The 17,440-nt window shown below is 40.4% G+C and overlaps 2 protein-coding genes across 3 annotated transcripts in view; one reads left to right on the top strand and one right to left on the bottom strand.

The window, feature by feature from the left end:
• Positions 1–16: 16 nt before the first annotated feature.
• trappc2l (trafficking protein particle complex subunit 2L) lies at positions 17–1,837 on the bottom strand. Its single transcript, XM_023298788.2, has 5 exons — positions 1,736–1,837; positions 1,288–1,460; positions 787–874; positions 263–342; positions 17–174 (listed from the first exon to the last, which is right to left on the bottom strand). Exons 1-5 carry the CDS (start codon positions 1,766–1,768, stop codon positions 129–131), a joined length of 420 nt encoding a protein of 139 aa, XP_023154556.1. The 5' UTR covers positions 1,769–1,837; the 3' UTR covers positions 17–128.
• A 410-nt stretch (positions 1,838–2,247) lies between these two features.
• The window catches only part of galns (galactosamine (N-acetyl)-6-sulfatase), a 29,604-nt gene continuing 14,411 nt past the window's right edge, over positions 2,248–17,440 (top strand). For both annotated transcript variants that reach the window (XM_055011701.1, XM_023298793.3), the window contains exons 1-12: positions 2,248–2,407; positions 2,567–2,690; positions 3,407–3,481; positions 3,875–3,977; positions 4,631–4,774; positions 5,579–5,645; positions 7,237–7,364; positions 7,455–7,594; positions 7,736–7,839; positions 11,114–11,256; positions 11,795–11,897; positions 16,178–16,299. In XM_055011701.1, coding sequence (XP_054867676.1) covers positions 2,291–2,407; positions 2,567–2,690; positions 3,407–3,481; positions 3,875–3,977; positions 4,631–4,774; positions 5,579–5,645; positions 7,237–7,364; positions 7,455–7,594; positions 7,736–7,839; positions 11,114–11,256; positions 11,795–11,897; positions 16,178–16,299 — 1,370 coding nt within the window. In that variant the 5' untranslated portion in view covers positions 2,248–2,290. The remainder of the gene's footprint in view (positions 2,408–2,566; positions 2,691–3,406; positions 3,482–3,874; positions 3,978–4,630; positions 4,775–5,578; positions 5,646–7,236; positions 7,365–7,454; positions 7,595–7,735; positions 7,840–11,113; positions 11,257–11,794; positions 11,898–16,177; positions 16,300–17,440) is intronic.

The raw sequence follows: 17,440 nt of genomic DNA, 5'->3' as shown, positions 1-17,440 counted from the left end.
AATAACACACATGTAGTGATGTTCAACACTTAGTTTTATTACAATTTTCCATTTTAACAATCAAAGCAATGTGTAAACAAAAGAATGAAGGGGTGTTATGTACAGTGGAGGCACAGTGGGAGGGAAAGTTAGCCAGTTTGTACCATCATTCCAGAAACAATCCCATCGAAGGCCCTGGAGGATCATTAGTCAACAGTTTAAAAACACAGCTTAAAGTGCTAAAAGTATTTACTAGTAAGCAATTTAACAAACATGAGCTTACTTGGATTGAATAGAGTCCCCAGGGTTGTGAAATGGGTTGCACATTACATCAGTGAAAGAGTTGTGCAATTTTCTGAACATCTGGAAGAGACCAAATACAAGTTAGAACACTGAGCAGAACAAACCAACAGAGCAGTGGAGATGTTCTGATGATATAAATGTTCCAGTTGAGTGCAGTAAACTAACAATTGTGTTGGGTTTTACTACAGGGAGAAACTAACAACATACTACGAACTGCACTGTGGGGCTCAGCAGCTGTGTCCGGAGTCATCAGTAATCCAGGTTTTTAAAATATTATGGTGAGGATTCTGCACAAAAGCAGCATCATCAAGTTTCCCAGATTATTAAACTGAGAAAATGTACAAAAAACAAACTCTCCATCTGAAAAACTGTTTAGTCTTGTATTAATGAGATGCTCATTGTTTGGTTCATAACTAAGTTAAGGCACTTGCAGAACAAGAAGGGTTAATACAGATATCACATTCTACTCAGTTTATTTATAGACACTTCATAGAGTCCACTTACACTTCTTATTTCATTGTCCCGCAATGATGTATTTGATGAGTCCACAACAATTACAAATTTCACCTTGGAGTTGGTAACATACCCATATCTGTGTTACCAGTGAAGGATATTTGGTTTTCTCTTTAGGAAACCATTTGTGAGCATTCACACAGCACACAAGCAGATTCCACATCCACTGACTGAGATACCATTATATTTTATAGAATAGCAACTTGAAGTGATCTACAGTACCTTACTGACAATGCAGAAGCATATAATGACTTCAGCATCTTTCTTGAGTAGTAGTGATGTATGCATCTATATTTCTATCTCTGATGTAATAAGGTGTGTTATCTGACTCTTGTTAAAATAAATAATTAACTCAACGTCAGATCACAGTCTCTCCTCACTTGAAAAAAGATGATTTAATTAAAAGATAAGTCAAGCACTTGGATTACTTGTATTCTGAGCTTTTCCAGTATTCAACCTTACACGATAAACAGCTATAAACACCAAGGATACACTTTGTAGTCTTCAGTTGGGTAGAGCAGACCCAGGTACAGCTCTCTCTGGTCTCCTATGGATTTGCCCACAGCTGAGATCTTCTCCTCCACCACATCCAGGGAGGTGTGCACTGTGTAGTGAAACTTCAGCTCATTTTGAGTGGGCACGCTGCGGATATACAGCGGGTAATTCTAAGAGACAAGACATTAAAGAGGATAGACGTACAAAAAACGAACCCGTTAAAGGCAAAATCTTTAAACCACTTGTACAAAATTTGAGCAAAAATGTCTAAAAGCAGGCAGCATAAACAATGCTAATGTTAACGTTAGCGCTGTTGGGGTGTTTCCTGTGGCTTATAGAGGAAGCTGACATTTGCTTAGAAACATTTATAAGAACAAGAAATATCATTTAACACTATTAAAACAAGCCATAGATAAAAGCTGGCCTATTTAAAAACGAAAATTACCTCTTTTGCGATCACTGCTATGCACACCGCCATGTTAGCTTCCTTCTGAGCTGTCAGCTACTGTCACGTGATAAAGATGTGTTCATAGATATTAGAAAAAAGGGCACTAAGAAATTTGAGTACCACGTTTTTATGTGTTATGTGTACTGTAGCTGTATTATTCGTGTAACTTATCTATATGACATTGTAGCAATTTTATCTACCAAGATTTATAGAGTAAATTGTTTGTTTATTTATTAGTCTTTCCGATCAATTTTTACTCCTGATATGGTATGTACAATGTTTATAGGAGTCATTGAATGCACCACAAAACGCGGAACAATCTTTCAGTTGGTTTGTTTTTAATAATCTGTTTAAGACCAAATAGACAGCTCTACTGTATTTATATGACAGAAAGAGGCACTATAATACAGCAAAAATTAATTAGAAAACGAAATTAATTCACCTCAAGATATTCGTTTTTCTCTGTATGCGCAAGTGTTGCGCTAAAGACGGGCGCGAAGGCAAAACAAACCACTTCCTCTTAGGTGACGCTCACATGACCGCTACTCAGCTATGCGACTGATGTCTGCTGTAACTTTCACTCTCCTTAGTGCAGTAATATGCTGTTCCCTGACAGAAAAGCTACCAAATGCTTCGCCTCCAAACATTATCATCATGCTCATGGATGACGTAAGTTGTTTTCTGTGTCCTTCTCCTTTGTGTTTACTTCACTGAGTTCAGGCTGCACATCTGTTCAGGAGTTACAGCTTCTGATAATGCACCTCCCACTGAGCGCTGGTTCTTGCAAACATGCGTGGATTTGTCGATAAACTTCCCCTTTCTCTTCAGATGGGTTGGGGGGACCTGGGGGTGTTTGGCCAGCCCTCTAAAGAAACCCCCAATCTGGATGCCATGGCAGCTCAAGGGATGCTTCTTCCAAACTTCTACACCGCCAACCCACTCTGTTCCCCATGTGAGTCAGCAGATGAAATTTTGTGGAACCAGCTCTGGCAGTTCCTAATTTTTGCAAGATCCAACATGATCTCGTTCTCTACTTATGTTTTGTCACATTATTAAACTGCTGAGAGAACAACCAATTCTTGATCTGAAGGTTCAAACTGACAGCAGAACACGTATTATTTGCTAAAATTAACCTTGCAAATTGAGTACACCACGACAGATCTAAGCAGGCAGTCAGATACTGTAACATTGTTGTGAGTACAGTAATTTTTATATTTCTACGTGACTCATTTGTATGTACATTCATGTAAAAGATCTTTGTGTTTTTTTGAGGAAAACTTATTAAAACCCTGCAGGATTTTTTTAAACAGCTGCTTTTGTTCTTTTACAACTGAAATGTGGAGGTACAGTTTTGCAGCTCTGAATAATGTGCAACAATCACCAACAGAGCTGAATCACAGCAGTTAACAGCAGTTGATAACTACACAGTATTGGTCTGAGTAGCTGTGGAAAACCACTTCTCAAAAAGTTGAATGCATTTGATAAAAACATCCAAACAGAGATGCGTGCCGGTGAAAGCCATATTATCATGTATGCTTTATTTGCTCATTTAATTGAAGAATACACTCAAAGTATTTTTCTAGAATAGAACTTACTTCACTCTATTTGTTTGCCAGTGATTAAGGAGACCAACACTGCATCGCTAATGACATTTAATTTCACCCACAGCCAGAGCTGCACTTCTCACCGGGAGGCTGCCTGTCAGAAACGGTTTCTACACCACTAATGGCCACGCCAGAAACGGTACATTCCCTGAATATCCTTAATGTGCAGATCACTTAGCTGCAAATCATTTCTTGCTGTTTTCTCACTGGGTTATTTCCTTCCTAAATCACCAGAGGCCTTCTGATTGACCATGTCTGATTTGCCTGAAACATTTTTGATCAGAAATTATGGGTATTTGATGTGGCATCTGTGAAATTTTAGAGTAATATATTAAATACTTTCTGAGATCTATATATGTTTTTAAATTGTCTGCTAAGCCAATTTTTAGAACAGTTATTCACACATTGAAATACATTGTGCAAATTGTACATTGAAATTTTCCATGATTTAAGATGACCACTCTACATAACCATTAATGTTCAATAAAATCATAGAAAGTTTTGTACATTCAGTTTTTACTTTTTGTTGTAGCATACACACCCCAGGAGATAGTGGGAGGAATCTCCAAGGATGAGATTTTGTTGCCCCAGATGCTGAAGAAGAAAGGTTATGTCAGCAAAATAGTTGGCAAATGGTGAGCTCTTTATCTTCCCCCTGTTTTTGTTTTTAGATGCTTCTAAAGTTTTAGAGGTTAAGATCAGTGATGGAAGGAGTGTTCCAATCATTTAGGTACAAATACCACATTATAAAGATACAGAAGTAAAAATGTGAAAAATAAACAGGATTCATGGGCTTTGATAAAAGATTGCACAAGTTTGATCGAGTATATTTGCAAGTTTAGTCACTTTAATTGTTACTTATCACATGCACTTATCATTGCAGACTATCATTTCCACAGTATTTATATTTTTAATTTGCTTTATAGTGTTTTGCAGTCTTTTCAGTGTCTTTTGACATTTTTTTGTGCAGATTGGAGGTTGTGACACTAATTTCTGCCTCCTGTTTTTTCTGCGCAGTATTGCAACTAGAACAGATGAGGAAACATCTTCCTGATATCACTGCAGAACTTTATTAGGCATTAAAGCTGACATGATGTGGACAGTGATAGGTTATGAAAGTTTCAAGCATGTGCAAGATTAGAACTACAAAGTATGTTGTCCTTTGACAATTGCTGTGTGTATGTGAATTGTAGTAATCCTCTAAATTCAAACTTGCAAAAACATTTGGGACGATCCTTCAATCACATTGATTTTGCAGCGTGTAAGTGCACTTTATTTATCACTACAGGCATCTGGGCCACAGACCACAATACCTCCCTCTGAAGAATGGTTTTGATGAATGGTTTGGTGCACCAAACTGCCACTTTGGCCCATATAACGGCAGCATCAGACCCAACATTCCTGTCTACAACAACTCTGAGATGCTTGGCAGGTAGTTTCACACACAAGCAGTCAGGTACAGCAGCACACAGAAATAGCGACTGAAAATCCATAAAAATCTCCTTTCCCTGTGACTCAGTGGAATAGTTTGGCTGTCTGCGCCTCTGGATGGGTTGAGTGTCTCCCTCCTCCCTTCTTCTTTCTTTGTACCAGCTGTGCTTGTGTATTCCATTTTCCGCCCATTTGTTTTCCCCAAAACAGCCATATGTGTATTCAGGGTCATTGGAACTGGCAGCCGGGCGTGTTTTTCGCTTAGCTGTGGGTTTAATCAGCACTGCATACCTGGGCCCTGGACAGACGTACACTCACTCATAGGCACATATACACAGAGACACACACACACACACACACACACACACACACGCCCTCAAGAGACGGCAGGTTGCGTTGGCTGTGTGCGAGGACACCTGGAGGAAGTGAAGCGTAAGAAAGAGATGCCTGTCACCGCTTCTCTGCTCGCCACGCCACGCTTCAGCAGCACCTCATAACAGTTCCCTCTGCTCAGCTTTGCTCAGACTTCCCCAATACGTCTTTCACCAAAACTTCCCGCAAACACAATCAGCAAGAGGGACGTTTACCCACATTGTCTAAATGATATCGTCTGCAGTAGTTTCAGTCAATTTAGAGGCAGATTGAGGGCTCTGATGATGCAGTCAAATCACCGGGAAAACAATCACTTCATGCAATTAAATAAACAGAATGGCTTATTGTGGCCTGAGCAGTTATTCAAAAGGGATGATGTCTAACTTACAGTGAGGGTGTTACAGTGAATTGTGTCAATCCACTTGTTTTCCAGATACTATGAGGAGTTTACGATTAACAGAAAGACAGGAGAATCAAACCTCACACAGATCTACTTGATGGTAAGTTATGGCTCATCTCTTGCTTGTAAAGTTGTTTTAGCTGATTTCAGTGGAGCACACTATAGCTGGTACACCACATTTAGTTACGCTGATTCTTTTGTAATGGAATAGAATGCAATGATAATGCCAGCCAGAGTGGAAAATCGTCTTCAGTTCAACAAAACAGGCACGAACAAAAACATAAATCATCTATAACAAATTAGAAATGCAATTAAAGCCCGAGTTTGGCCTTTGAACATTATTGGACAGAAGTGGATTATTGACTTTTTCGCACACTCGCACTGATTATCCAGAGCGTCATGCAGAGACAAAGCGCACGCTTGAAAGGTGTAATATGTCATCACAAGAAGAGGGTTGGCTGTTCAAGCACAGCTTTTTAAATCTTCTATTAGTAGAAGACTAGATAGGATTCACAGTGTGTTTGGAATATTAAACAAAAGCTTAACTTTGAAATTCTAGCTTATTGATTAAACAGCAGAAATGCAAAAGTAATCAAAATTAAAAATACATATATATCAGGATGCAAAAGTAATATACTGTTTATTTTGTACTAACTGTGAGGTGTTTGTTAACAGATGTCACAAGTTACAACTTTAAAATACTGTTTCCAAGTTGACATTTAAATAATTGACACATAACTATGTGTAACCGGTGGCTTCTCTGTGTGTTGTGAATTCAGCCAACACATAGATCTCGCTGGAGGCGATCTCTGTTTATTCTTTACAGTAGACAAAAAAAAAAAAAATACACAAAATCGTCCATCTTATAAACTTGGGCTGCTACAGAAATCAAGCAATGTACATATCAGAAATGAAAAGTGAACTCATAAGTGGAATTACATAACATTAGAACACACAAATCACAGCAGCACAGTCTCACCTACCTCTCTTTCTGAACACGTAACAAAAGGGGAGAGGTAAGGCGACAAAAACACATTTCTAGGATGTCGTGGGGTGGCCAAAAGTGCATGTAGGGGTACAAGAGCCCCCAACAAAGGTTCCACACAATCACTGGGAGGCAGACCAAACTTTGTGTAAATATATCAATACTGACACTGTTACATACGTAAGGTTTGTCCAAGTATTCATTAATTGGTATGAATGTTGACATTGTGGGTAAACTTCAATTATCTTTTTCACAATTACTAAAAAACTAATCAATTCCCCTACAGCAGCTTTGCGATGAATTCAGCCTTTATAAAGGTTATAATTTGTATCTTTGTATCTAATATTTCTGGATGTAAGTGCTGTAAACTCCTCTCAGAATCACGTTATAGTTCATTAGCAACACAAACTACAGACTTCAGAAGTATTTTAAATTGAATCACCATCCCTCTTTAACAGTTCAAACAGAAAGTGGCCATAAAAACATGACCAACCTTCATGAAAGAGGAATTTTCTGCAAATCTGTCGACTGATTGCCTGAGTTTATGGCAGGTATATCAAAACTGCCGCCTTAAAACATGGTTTAAATGAGTGTTTTGTACATGAAAGCGGGAAAGAGACTGTTCCTTCCATGCATCTTGACCACAACTGCAAGTCTTTTGACATCTGCACTGACAGTGTAGTAACAGTTTCTCTCACCTCTACAGGAAGGTCTTGACTTCATACTTCGTCAGACTAAAGACCGGCGGCCTTTCTTCCTCTACTGGGCACCTGATGCCACTCACGCTCCTGTCTATGCCTCCAAACGCTTCTTAGGGAAGAGTCAGCGAGGCCGGTACGTTATATACTACCTTACCAAGTCTTATGCATAAGGTTATGTTTCTCAATGGGAACCATGTCAGCTGTAACTGTCTTTGTTTTGTAGTTATGGGGATGCGGTGATGGAGCTGGACTACAGCGTCGGTCAGATCTTATCATGGCTGCGGACTTTCGGCATTGAGAATAACACCTTTGTTTTCTTCACCTCAGACAATGGAGCCGCTCTAGTGTCTGGCCCAAAAGGGGGTACATTTACATGCATACACACAGTTTTTTACCTTTGTGAAACTGATTTAATGCATTTTTGTCTGAATCTTTTTCCGTTTTTTTTATGTGTCTATGTTGTGACATGTGGATAAAAGTGTTCTTGTGGTTCTGATTCCTCAGGTGGAAGCAATGGGCCGTTCCTCTGTGGGAAGCAGACCACTTTTGAGGGGGGCATGAGGGAGCCTGCCATCGCCTGGTGGCCTGGACACATCAAAGAAGGCTCGGTAAAAACACCTCAGGCATTTAAAGCTTTTAGCAGATAAAGCCTCCCCAAAAAATCCAAGATGATCATTCACTAAATCCCTGACATGTTCTCTAGAGACTAGACTAGTCTTAGACCAGGAATCCAGTGACTGTCTTATTTTATTCTACGCTTTCTTGCTCGCTGATGTTCTGGCCGTCAAATTGTACGAGAAGCTGAAATGTTTTGTGAAAAGCTGCAGGCAGTGTACAGCATTGTGAATCAGGTTGAGAGTAAAGGAATAATTATTTCACTAATCCTCCCTTTCGAATGATTGTTGCTTTTTGTTTAATTTCTGTATCGTTTACCACTTTACATGCGCACACTCTGATCCGCTGGCACAGTAACCAATTAATCTCGACCATGTTCAACTTCTATCAAGCGATTGAACTCCAGAAACAGCAGCGACAAACTGTGTGATTTTGGCCACAAAGCGTGTGGGCGCTTTTTCCACTGTTTCCTCAAATATTTTTGGCTGGAATTAATGCCCCAACTCTCTCTCTCTCTCTTTTTTCACTCCCGTTCCCCAATTTAACCCCCCACCCACACCGTGATCCCCTAAGCCTGTGCGTTCTGCAAATGACTTTTAATTGTATTAGGGGCAGCTGTGACACGGGGCTGTGACGCAGAGGGATTTTGTGGAGGAGCAAGCGGAGGCTGCAGTCTGCAGTAAGCCTTGCCCCTGGCTCATCTCACAGGGTTGTGCTGGGGCCTGATAGCACAGCAGAGTAGCGAGGGAGAGGGGGATTGGGAGCGTCTTAAGCGGCTAATCTGTTTGTGTGTTTGCTGAGGTTGGATTGAGCCGTAATGAGGACTTCAGTATCTGAATATGCCAGGCGCTCAGGATAAAGGAACGGGAGGGGTGGTGGAGGGGGGTTGCAGGGAAGGAAGCAAGGAAGAAGTAAAAGAGGTGGCTGGTGTAGAAAAGAGAAAAAGAAGAACGGCGCTAAAGACGCAGGCACTGCCACGCTGCCAGGAACGTTGCTGTGTTCGCCGGGCTTTGCTGCACCTGTGCCATGTTATAATTGACCAGTGTGTCGGTCTGTGCGTCCGCAGGGGATCAGAACAAGTCTGTGTAATTTAGTTTGAGCCCACATGCCTACATATACAATATTTGAATGGCTTTGTGTGTATGACTAGTTGTTTCTAGGAGAGATACCTTTCAGACAATGCAGATTTTATGACTACCAATGCAAAACACCACAAAACACACCTGTGTGTGTGCTTGTATTTGCAGACCCTTTGAGAATATGGTTCTATAGATTCTTTTTGATGCTCTCTGAAGCCGTGATGATTAAACTGATTTGTTGGAACCACTGTACTCTACAAGTCTAGATTTATCACTTTGTTGTTGTTTAGGAGGGAGGACTGATCAGACACAGCATACCCCCCTCCCTTAGTTTGTAGTCTTCTGAAATCTCTGTTGATCTGTGCATTGAAAAGTCTATAAGCTCTTGCAGCAAAAATACACGCATTTGTTAAAAGGGGATTTCAGAAGGTTTATTTCACTGACTGAACACAGATGGATCTTTACAGTGTTAGGATGTGGAGATAAGGGGGTGTGGAAATGTGGATAAAAAGCCCACTTCAGTGTGTATTTCAATGTGTTAAACAGACAAAAAGCCTTTTATTTGTGGATGCATGTGAATGATGAATCATAACGATTTCACTGACTTATGTGAGTGTTTGGGGAATTGTTGTTGATTAGTCATTAAGTCATATTTAGGAGGGTGGAAGGAGGTGTAGTGGAATGAAGGAGCACGGCTGGTGTGAAGCACATGCAGATTCAGCATTCTCCGAGTGCCTGAGGGGAGGCGAGTGGCCGGGATGATGAGGGGTTGTGGCTGTAGGAACAAAGATGGGGAGGTGGGTGGGCTGTCAAGCCCACAACATTGTTGAGCATTACAATCCCTTTTGTTGGGTTATCAGGCAGCAGACACACGGGCAGAGTGGCAGAGACAGGGATAGAAACATTGCCTCCTCAGATTGCCAACAACACCGCCGCTCACAACCAGACAGAAATGAGAGAAAGAGAGGCAAAGAGAATGTGACATTAATAGAGAGTGATGAGTCAGACAAGAAAAGGAACGAACAAAGGGGCGATAAAGGGAAAAAAGTTCAGTATAGACTGCAGAACAGGGCAGAGCTAATCAAGGGAGGAACTAAAAGATGGCAAGTCGTGCGATAAATTCCTCTATCAGACCAGTCTGAGTTTTAAACTTTTGGTTTTTGGTCATGCAGGTTATTACCAACTAAATGTCAGCGTTCTTCTCTGTCCTTTTGTCCTGTCTTCTTTAATGGTCTGTGTGTGTCTGTGTTTGGGGGGGCTTTAAAAAAATGAAAAATGAAGTAAAGGGCTCAATCTGTTAGTGTTTGTGAGAGAGAAAGAGTGTCTGGATGTGCAGATAGATCATAGAATGCATTGCAGAGCCTTTTCTATGGCTAGTTCTGTGGATACAGAAGAAAAGGGAATTCATTTCACTGCTTAGGAGCTTGTGTGTGTGTCTGTGTGTGTGTCTGTGTGTGTGCTGGCTGCCGATAGGAGCACAGCGGCACATGGCGGTGCAGCTGCAGAGGCCTGATAGCGCTATCTGATTGTGAGCGTGCCGTCTCCCTCTAAGGCTCGCTCAGGAGAGAATGGAACGGAAGATCAAGGATGACAGCGAAAAAATGGCATTTTATCTGAAAATAGTTCAAAGTTTATAAATAAAATAAAGCTTTTCACTGGGACTGGGAGAAGGAGATAAAACACCAGCTCGCTCCAGCTTTAGCCGCCTGCCTGCCCGGGCCTTGTCCTCTCCCTACTTCCTCTTTTTTTTCTCCCCGCTCCTCCTTTTTCCTTTTCTTCCCCCCCCAAAGAAAACTCAATTAGAAAGTGAGACATTTTGGAGTTTTAATAATAAACCTGCATGCAGAGATTAGAGGGGAGGCTGAAGACATGCACCCCTTCTCCTGCTTGCGTCCACAGAACCACACATGCAAGCATCCTATCGTGAGTTACCGCAGTTTGGTCTTGATTTCAAGGAGTTAAATCGTCAAGTTGTAAATGTAAGAATGTGTGGTAGGGATGAACTACAAGATGAAAGACTTATTCAGTGGAAGAAGTGTGGGGTCCTCGAGAGTAAGGATACTTTTGTAAGATGGGGAGACTGTGATGGGTGTTCTTCTCTTCAAATGCACTTTTTTCTGTTCAGGATATATGAAAAGGCCTCTTTTACTAGTGGATGTGTTTTCTTCATTTCCTTACCTTTATACAGGTGAATTTCCAGCTGGCCAATGTTATGGACCTGTTCACCACCAGTCTGGCTCTGGCCGGCATCAACCCTCCTGATGATCGAATCCTGGACGGTCTGGACTTGACACCAGTGTTGCTCGACCGCCCCCACACACTCCAAAACAGGTTAGTGCACAGAGATTTGTGGTGTTTGGGACTTTTAATTTGGAACCAAAATATCCTTAATTTTGCGCATAAATGTGCATGTTTATGTGTCATGAAAGAGGGCAGCATTGTTCATGGTTTCAGGTGATGTATCCGAATGACTTTAGCAATTCCCTGACTTTTCTTTTAGCTGTGTGATTAGGTTCACAATTTAATTATTAAAACTTTGTGCACTCATTCATGTCTCCATCAGGATAGCCTTTATCATTTTGAAATTTATGTTTTGTCACATTCTTTGATTTATGACCGAATCCCTGCAAAAATAATGGCATTCACACCAATTCACACCAACCTTAGTCTAGTGATTTAAATCAGTTTTATGGAGTTAAAAAGATCAAGTTTCTTTACTGAATGATGAAAATAAATGCAAGAATGGACAGAAAAAAGTGAGACTGGACTTTAAGTGCAAGCATGCCGTTAGAAAAGATCTTATTTAAGTGTTCAGTTTGTTGTAAACTCATCTGGGAGTGTTATTTCTTCCTCTTCTCACCTCCAACAGGCCAATCTTCTATTATCGAGGGAATGAGCTGATGGCTGTGAGGCTTGGGCAATACAAGGCCCACTACTGGACCTGGACCAACTCATGGGAGGAGTTAAAAAATGTAAGGCTGCCTTTTAATACTGAAAATCTCTTCCATCCCATCATCCTCAGTTTTTTTTGACTTGCACTGCCACATCCTCCCCTCTTTGTCTCCCCTAATCGTACTCGCACACTCACACACTTTGGCTGTTGTTGGTGTTATCTTGAAAATGGCTCATCAGTTGACTGCTGTGTACATCAGAGTGTAATGAATATTAATGAAGAGCCCCCACATCAGCGAACTTACATCATTCATCAACCAGTTGACTTGTTTGTTCAAACTCCAGTGGAAATTTTCCCCTCCATTTACATATCGTCATTCCCTGCTTGTTCTTTTGGCATCATAGAGCTCGGCCGTAATTACATCAGCTCAGTGCGGATTAAATATATGAGGAGAAATGTGAAATCTGACACCTGAGAAGCAGGAAAGTATGCTGCTTTTTCCCTGTCGCTCTTTCTCTCCTCCATCCATGAAAACATGTCCTCCTGTCCTCCCTCCATGCTTTTCCTGTGATCCAGTTTGTTTTATGCCCCATCGGTCGCTTAAATTGCCCTCTCCTTCAGGGCCGCTGAATCAATAGTAGCCTCCTTTATCAACTCATGTGAACTGAAGTGGAACTTCACAAATAATAGCGTCTGATTGCCTGTGAGTTGCCTATCGATCGGTGTTTGTGTGTACCTGGGAGAAAGGATGAGCGAAAACATGCACATACATGTTTGGTTCTCCATACAGATGTGCATGTCCGCTTATGCGTGTTTCACTGAGCGATCCTACAAGGAAAAGTTAAAACCCCAATCTAGTTTGTGTTAATATTATTGAATACTTAAATGGTTTGTCTTATATTTCATAAACACAAAAAAGTAAACAAAGTATTTCTGCACTCATAGCCAGATTTTGAATCACATGTCTTGTAAATCAGCTTTAGGATTTAAAACATGTTTTAAGGTTCATGTTTTGCTTTCTTTGATAGGAATACGCTGGATTAATGATCAGTCCTACTCATACAGTGATGTTGCCCCTTAAACCCCCATATAGAATAAAGATGAACTTGTCTTATAATAGAAACATGCAATAAAATCCCCTCTTCACTGAAATAAAGCTCACATTTTTCTGCGTAGTCCTCAGTCCCGGTAATACACTGAAATATAATTTGGCTTTCTTGGCCCTTGGTGAAAAATAAACAAGGGAAGATGAGTGTCTGTGAAGAAGAATGAAATTACAGGTTAATAGCTGGGAGACGTATTGCTCTGTCCTGGCTGTGTTCACGCAGCTCAGCCAAGAGGAAAATGAGAAATTTCACAGGCTTAAATGACTCTCATCAAACTCTCTGGAGGCTGTGTAGTGATGTTAATATTGTGAAATATAGTTTGTCGTGACTGTGTGCTCCTTTGTATCTGGATTGCTGAGTAACCTATGCTACAGCGGGAGCTCTGTGACATCAGTGATAGCTTTTTTAACCTTGTTGAATACTTCACAGGGTGATGAATGAAAACTGAAAAAGAACGTGCTAACGAGACACCTGTTAGTCCTACTGTGAATGCTTATTTCTTGGCACTAAATCTGTTGCAGAAATCGACAAGAAATAGACTGTAGCTGCTGTACTATATTAAATAGGAACTTGCGACATTAACACACCCATTTTGGCTTGAAAAAACAGGTAGTTCAATCACTTCATGGCAAAACGTCTTGCCTCTAGCAGAATGCTGCATAATAAAGATCTTGTAGTTAGCTTTCAGCAAATAGACTACATTGATAGAAGATGTAGTTGCAGCCTTTCCTTTTGCCAAATTACCAAGAAAACAATGTAGACGAAAGAAATGCATTCAAAATCCTACATAAGGAAAGTACAAAGATATTATTGGCAAACTGTACTTTAGATTCCTCCTCCACTCAAGCATGTGTTTTGGTTGTTGTTACTCCCTTGGATGTTTGACCTTCTGTTTTGAATTTTTTTTGGCTAAAAAAGAACATTTCTATTGTATTAATTGATTCTTTTTTTGATTGATTGACTCTTTTGGAACTAGCTTCAAGTCGCCATTTGAGGAAATGTGATTGAGAATATTCTGTACTAATTCTGCATTGGCTTTAATTTTCATGGATGTTGCCACTTGGACTTTAAAGCGTATATGCCTACGATCACAAGCTGAGACTTTACGAATTGTTTAGGAATCAACAGTTAAGAGAAGATCATTAAAAACTCTCAAAAGGGCCGTTTCAGTACTGTGATGGGGCTTAAAATCAGATTGAAACTTTTCAATAATACTAAAATCATCTTAAAATGTTTGCAGTTGATTAAAAACAGCTCTCTCCAAGACTTTGGATATAAATGGAAGTTTAGAAATGGGTCTAAAATTGGAGAGAACTGCATGAATACGGTCTTGGTCTAATAGGCAACTTACTCAGGTGTAATCTAAAAACTTTGTTGCTTAATGTCACTTTGAGAATTTCTACCCTCTTATATGACTACTTTGTTGAAATTGAGTTAATTTACCTACTTTCTAAAGCAGATATTGAGGGATAAATTTTAGTGGTTGTGCGATAATTAACTGTGATTGAAGGAAGGAAAAAAGAAAGTTGTGCATTTTAAATGTGTATTCATTTTTTTTTTTAAAAATGCAAATTTGTGAAATATTTATTCGTTTTTCATAATTTACCAGGTTGTTTAAATTATTTTATGTCAAATGTTGTCATGTCAGTTGAAAAAGAAAATATATTTAAACAATGAATTGAGCTATAAGATCAGTAACAATGTCCATCCAAACCATAGATTTTCCTCTTCCTTTTCCAAAATACATCCAGCCACCCCTGGATGCTCCTGCACCTTATCTTGTAATAACGACTGTTCTGCTCCAGTTTGAAAGCAGCCTCGTTGTATCCATAGCATTAATGTCATGTGAGATATGCAGCTCTTGCTGTAATATCTCGGGTACAAGAGATAGAGTCAGAGAGATAGACACAGCAGGCCTTTCTTGCTGCTCCTCTGGGATGAGGTTTTTTTTTTTCTCATTCTTTTCTGCATTTCTAAGCTGTTGGCTTCAAAAGACAGGACAAGTCTGGATCAGTGGATGCTCTGCACGGCTGGGAGTATCTGTCCTCACTCTCTCTCTTCTCTATATGTATTTTGAGGTGCTCTGTTGAGCGATCTCAGAGGGGGGCAGCAACAGTGCCTTACAGATGAATGCTTTTTTCAATATTAGTTGTGCTCATCAAAAAAAATGTGTTTGTGTGTGTGTGTGTGTGTGTTGAAGGAGGGGGCAGATCTCCAGGGGGTTCTGGAGGATTGAGTCTGACTCAATCAGGCTGCGATCACTGCCAGCCTCCTGAGAATGGAGTCAGGGAGCAGGAGTGAAGGCGTGAAGAGATGAAGAGGAGGCAGCAAAAAGTCTCTGTTTTGCTCACGACTTGAAACCCCTTCATGATGCACCAACAGTAGCTGCATAAACAACACAACAGATTGGAAGACAATATGCATATAGACCATACAACAATGAGATTAGGCATTCAGCTCAGGGTAGCAGGTGGCTGGAAGCCTAAATCTAAACACTCAGATCTCTACAGCAGAGTTCAGTGCAGTTTTTTTTTTTTTAACTGTACATGATAAAACACAGAGGAATCTTTGTTTACATGTATTTCAGCTAAGACATCTAAAAGAATGACAAAACTGTACACGCATCATGGCAAAAACAAGAGGATTATGATTATTATATTTTTCATTTTCATTATTATCTAGTGCATCAAGAATAAAAGCAGATATGCTTTTGTTGCTTACCTGTGGGACTGACCTCAATTACTGTGTTAGGTTGCTCTGTGGAGGAAGGCTGACCTTCATATTTAATGTATGAAAGTTTTGTAGCCAAAACAGGCCAGTTGTGCTCTTTCCTGTTGTAGATTACCTTTATAGCAGCGTACGTATGGAAGGCAGTGACCTGGAACTGCCACAGGTTTCTGGCTGATTACTGATCTTTGTTTTAGGAAGAGACGCTGCAGCAGGCAAGTAAAATCACATCAGATAATTCAGAAACATGGAAAGAAGAAAAACGGGGTTGATCTATTTCTGCTCATCATTTTTTTCATTTATTTCAAACTTTTTCGAATAATTTATAGATGTTGCTTTCAGACTCATTTTAAGGTAGCCATGTTGTCAGTGTGCAAATACAGTGACCTTACACTCTTCATTGTGCAAACAAGGCAAATGTAACTAGGATGAAGTTCCCTTAGTGGTCACTGGATTAGATGTGTCTAAGGAGCATGTATCATTTGTTCTAATTTAAAATCATTGTTTTGTGTGTCTTCTTTTCCAGGGTATAAACTTTTGTCCAGGTCAAGAGGTACCGGATGTGACAACCCATGAACAGAAGGAGCACACACAGCAGCCAATCATTTTCCACCTAGGCCAGGATCCTGGAGAAAAGTTCCCAATCAGGTCAGCTGTATGGAAACTTCAAATCTGCTGATTTCCCAGAGAGAGACAGGGAGGAGAGGGGAATCAACCCAGAACAAGAGGAGAAATGTTGTGAAAAGAAGAGAAAAGGAGTGAGAATGGCAAGCCTGTAGTACAGAATGTGTGTAAGATCGATGCAGATTCAGTGGCACGAAAACGAAGGCGGTGGATTGATCCACTCAGCCGGAGCATGCCTGATTACACCCTTCTCTTTGTGATTGCAAACAGCTCCTTAAAGATCACTATCTGGCCCTCAACCCCGCGGTGTCCCGCTGCAGGTTAAAATTGCAAGATAAATTGTTCAGGTCTAAATTTAGAGCGAGTGCTGTTTAATGGAGTTTTGTGTGTCTGTGCCGGAGGCCCAAGGAGAGTTAAGAATCGCTGAGAGGAGAGTGACGCCAGAGGACACAAACAGCCAAGGTTGAGCTAAAACTATTACTAAATGGGGATCCAAAGATGAGCAATCGTCTTTTACTGTGTACTGTCAATGCAGATAATAAACATAATCTTTTAGTAAAAGCAAAAATGGTACAACCTGACACCATGACTAATACATTAAGATAATCTCAAAGCGCTTTGATGAGGGAATATTCTTCTTGTGTACTTTGGCTCCCTCCTGGCATAAAACCCCCTCGACTGACCTTTTCATTTCTGCCTGCTGCAGCTCTGCCTCTCATATATTCCTTCAGCCTCATCTCCTCCTTTGCTCCTTTGCTTCCTCTCCTTTCAGTTGTTGAGCTGAGATTGGACGATAAAACATTAATGTTGTTTTTCATTTGCCCACCTTTTAGCCTTGCTATTCACTTGGAAGAATATATAAAAAAAAAAAAAAAAAACGCAGAAAACCAATCAATATGCAGCCATGTGTTGTGCTAAGTGCTAGACTTGTACACACATACACACATATACCAAACTGCACGCTTTGTGTTTACTTCTGCAGAGAGAGGTCAGCGTGCTCATCTCCAAGGTCACCCTCTCTACATCCAGCTACGTGACCTCTGCATCATTCATGCGCCGTTCTTCTTCGATCCATTCTTATGTGCACTAATAATTCTCCAAACTTTTGTCCTATGTTTCCCTACCTTCTCTCTCCACTTACTGTTATGCATCTCAGCTCACTCCT

The sequence above is a fragment of the Amphiprion ocellaris genome, chromosome 1 (genome assembly GCF_022539595.1).
Source record: "Amphiprion ocellaris isolate individual 3 ecotype Okinawa chromosome 1, ASM2253959v1, whole genome shotgun sequence".
NCBI classification, from domain to species: Eukaryota; Metazoa; Chordata; class Actinopteri; family Pomacentridae; genus Amphiprion; species Amphiprion ocellaris.
The sequence above is the reverse complement of the archived record's forward strand: the minus strand, read 5'-3'. Positions and strand labels throughout refer to the sequence as shown.

What these genes read in the sequence shown, in the direction of transcription:
- trappc2l (XM_023298788.2), bottom strand. Translation starts at nt 1,768, where the DNA reads ATGGCGGTGTGCATAGCAGTGATCGCAAAAGAG. An exon ending in TAGCAGTGATCGCAAAAGAG is followed by an intron (nt 1,461 to 1,735) that starts GTAATTTTCGTT and finishes CTTGTCTCTTAG; the next exon opens with AATTACCCGCTGTATATCCG. An exon ending in CCAACTGAAGACTACAAAGT is followed by an intron (nt 875 to 1,287) that starts GTATCCTTGGTG and finishes CTGGTAACACAG; the next exon opens with ATATGGGTATGTTACCAACT.